Source organism: Myotis brandtii, unplaced genomic scaffold, assembly GCF_000412655.1.
Source record: "Myotis brandtii unplaced genomic scaffold, ASM41265v1 scaffold797, whole genome shotgun sequence".
Taxonomy (NCBI): domain Eukaryota; kingdom Metazoa; phylum Chordata; class Mammalia; order Chiroptera; family Vespertilionidae; genus Myotis; species Myotis brandtii.
This window is the reverse complement of record NW_005371210.1, coordinates 511,787-512,128: the sequence shown is the minus strand read 5'-3', so window position 1 is coordinate 512,128 and position 342 is coordinate 511,787. Positions and strand designations below refer to the sequence as shown.

Below are 342 nucleotides of genomic sequence, written 5' to 3'. Positions count from 1 at the left end.
TTCTCCCTGCAGGGCGGGGGCTGCCCCTCCGCCCGGCCGGCGGTGACCGTGCGGGTCTCCCTGCAGAGGTGAGGCAGTCCCCCCTGTACACGGTCACCCCAGAGGGGGGCTCCATCAACATCACCTGCTCCGTCCGCGTGAACGGGACCCTGCTGGGGGTCCACCTGAGGCAGAGCCACCTGCCAGCGATGCGGAAGGTGACGTACTACGACGACGAGAACACCCCCACTGTGGATGCGCGGTTCCAGGGCCGCGTCGTCTTCTCGGGGACCATGGACAACCTGACCATCACCATGCAGCGCCTGCGGCCGGCGGACACCGGCGCCTACTTCTGGAGGCCAT

General features: G+C 68.7%; 1 protein-coding gene across 1 annotated transcript in view; it reads left to right on the top strand.

Annotated features, from left to right (window-relative positions):
* CD7 (CD7 molecule) overlaps positions 1–342 on the top strand; it is a 5,745-nt gene that overhangs the window by 3,747 nt on the left and 1,656 nt on the right. The window contains exon 3 of the mRNA XM_014531245.1: positions 67–334. Within this exon, the coding sequence (XP_014386731.1) occupies positions 67–334 (268 nt within the window). The remainder of the gene's footprint in view (positions 1–66; positions 335–342) is intronic.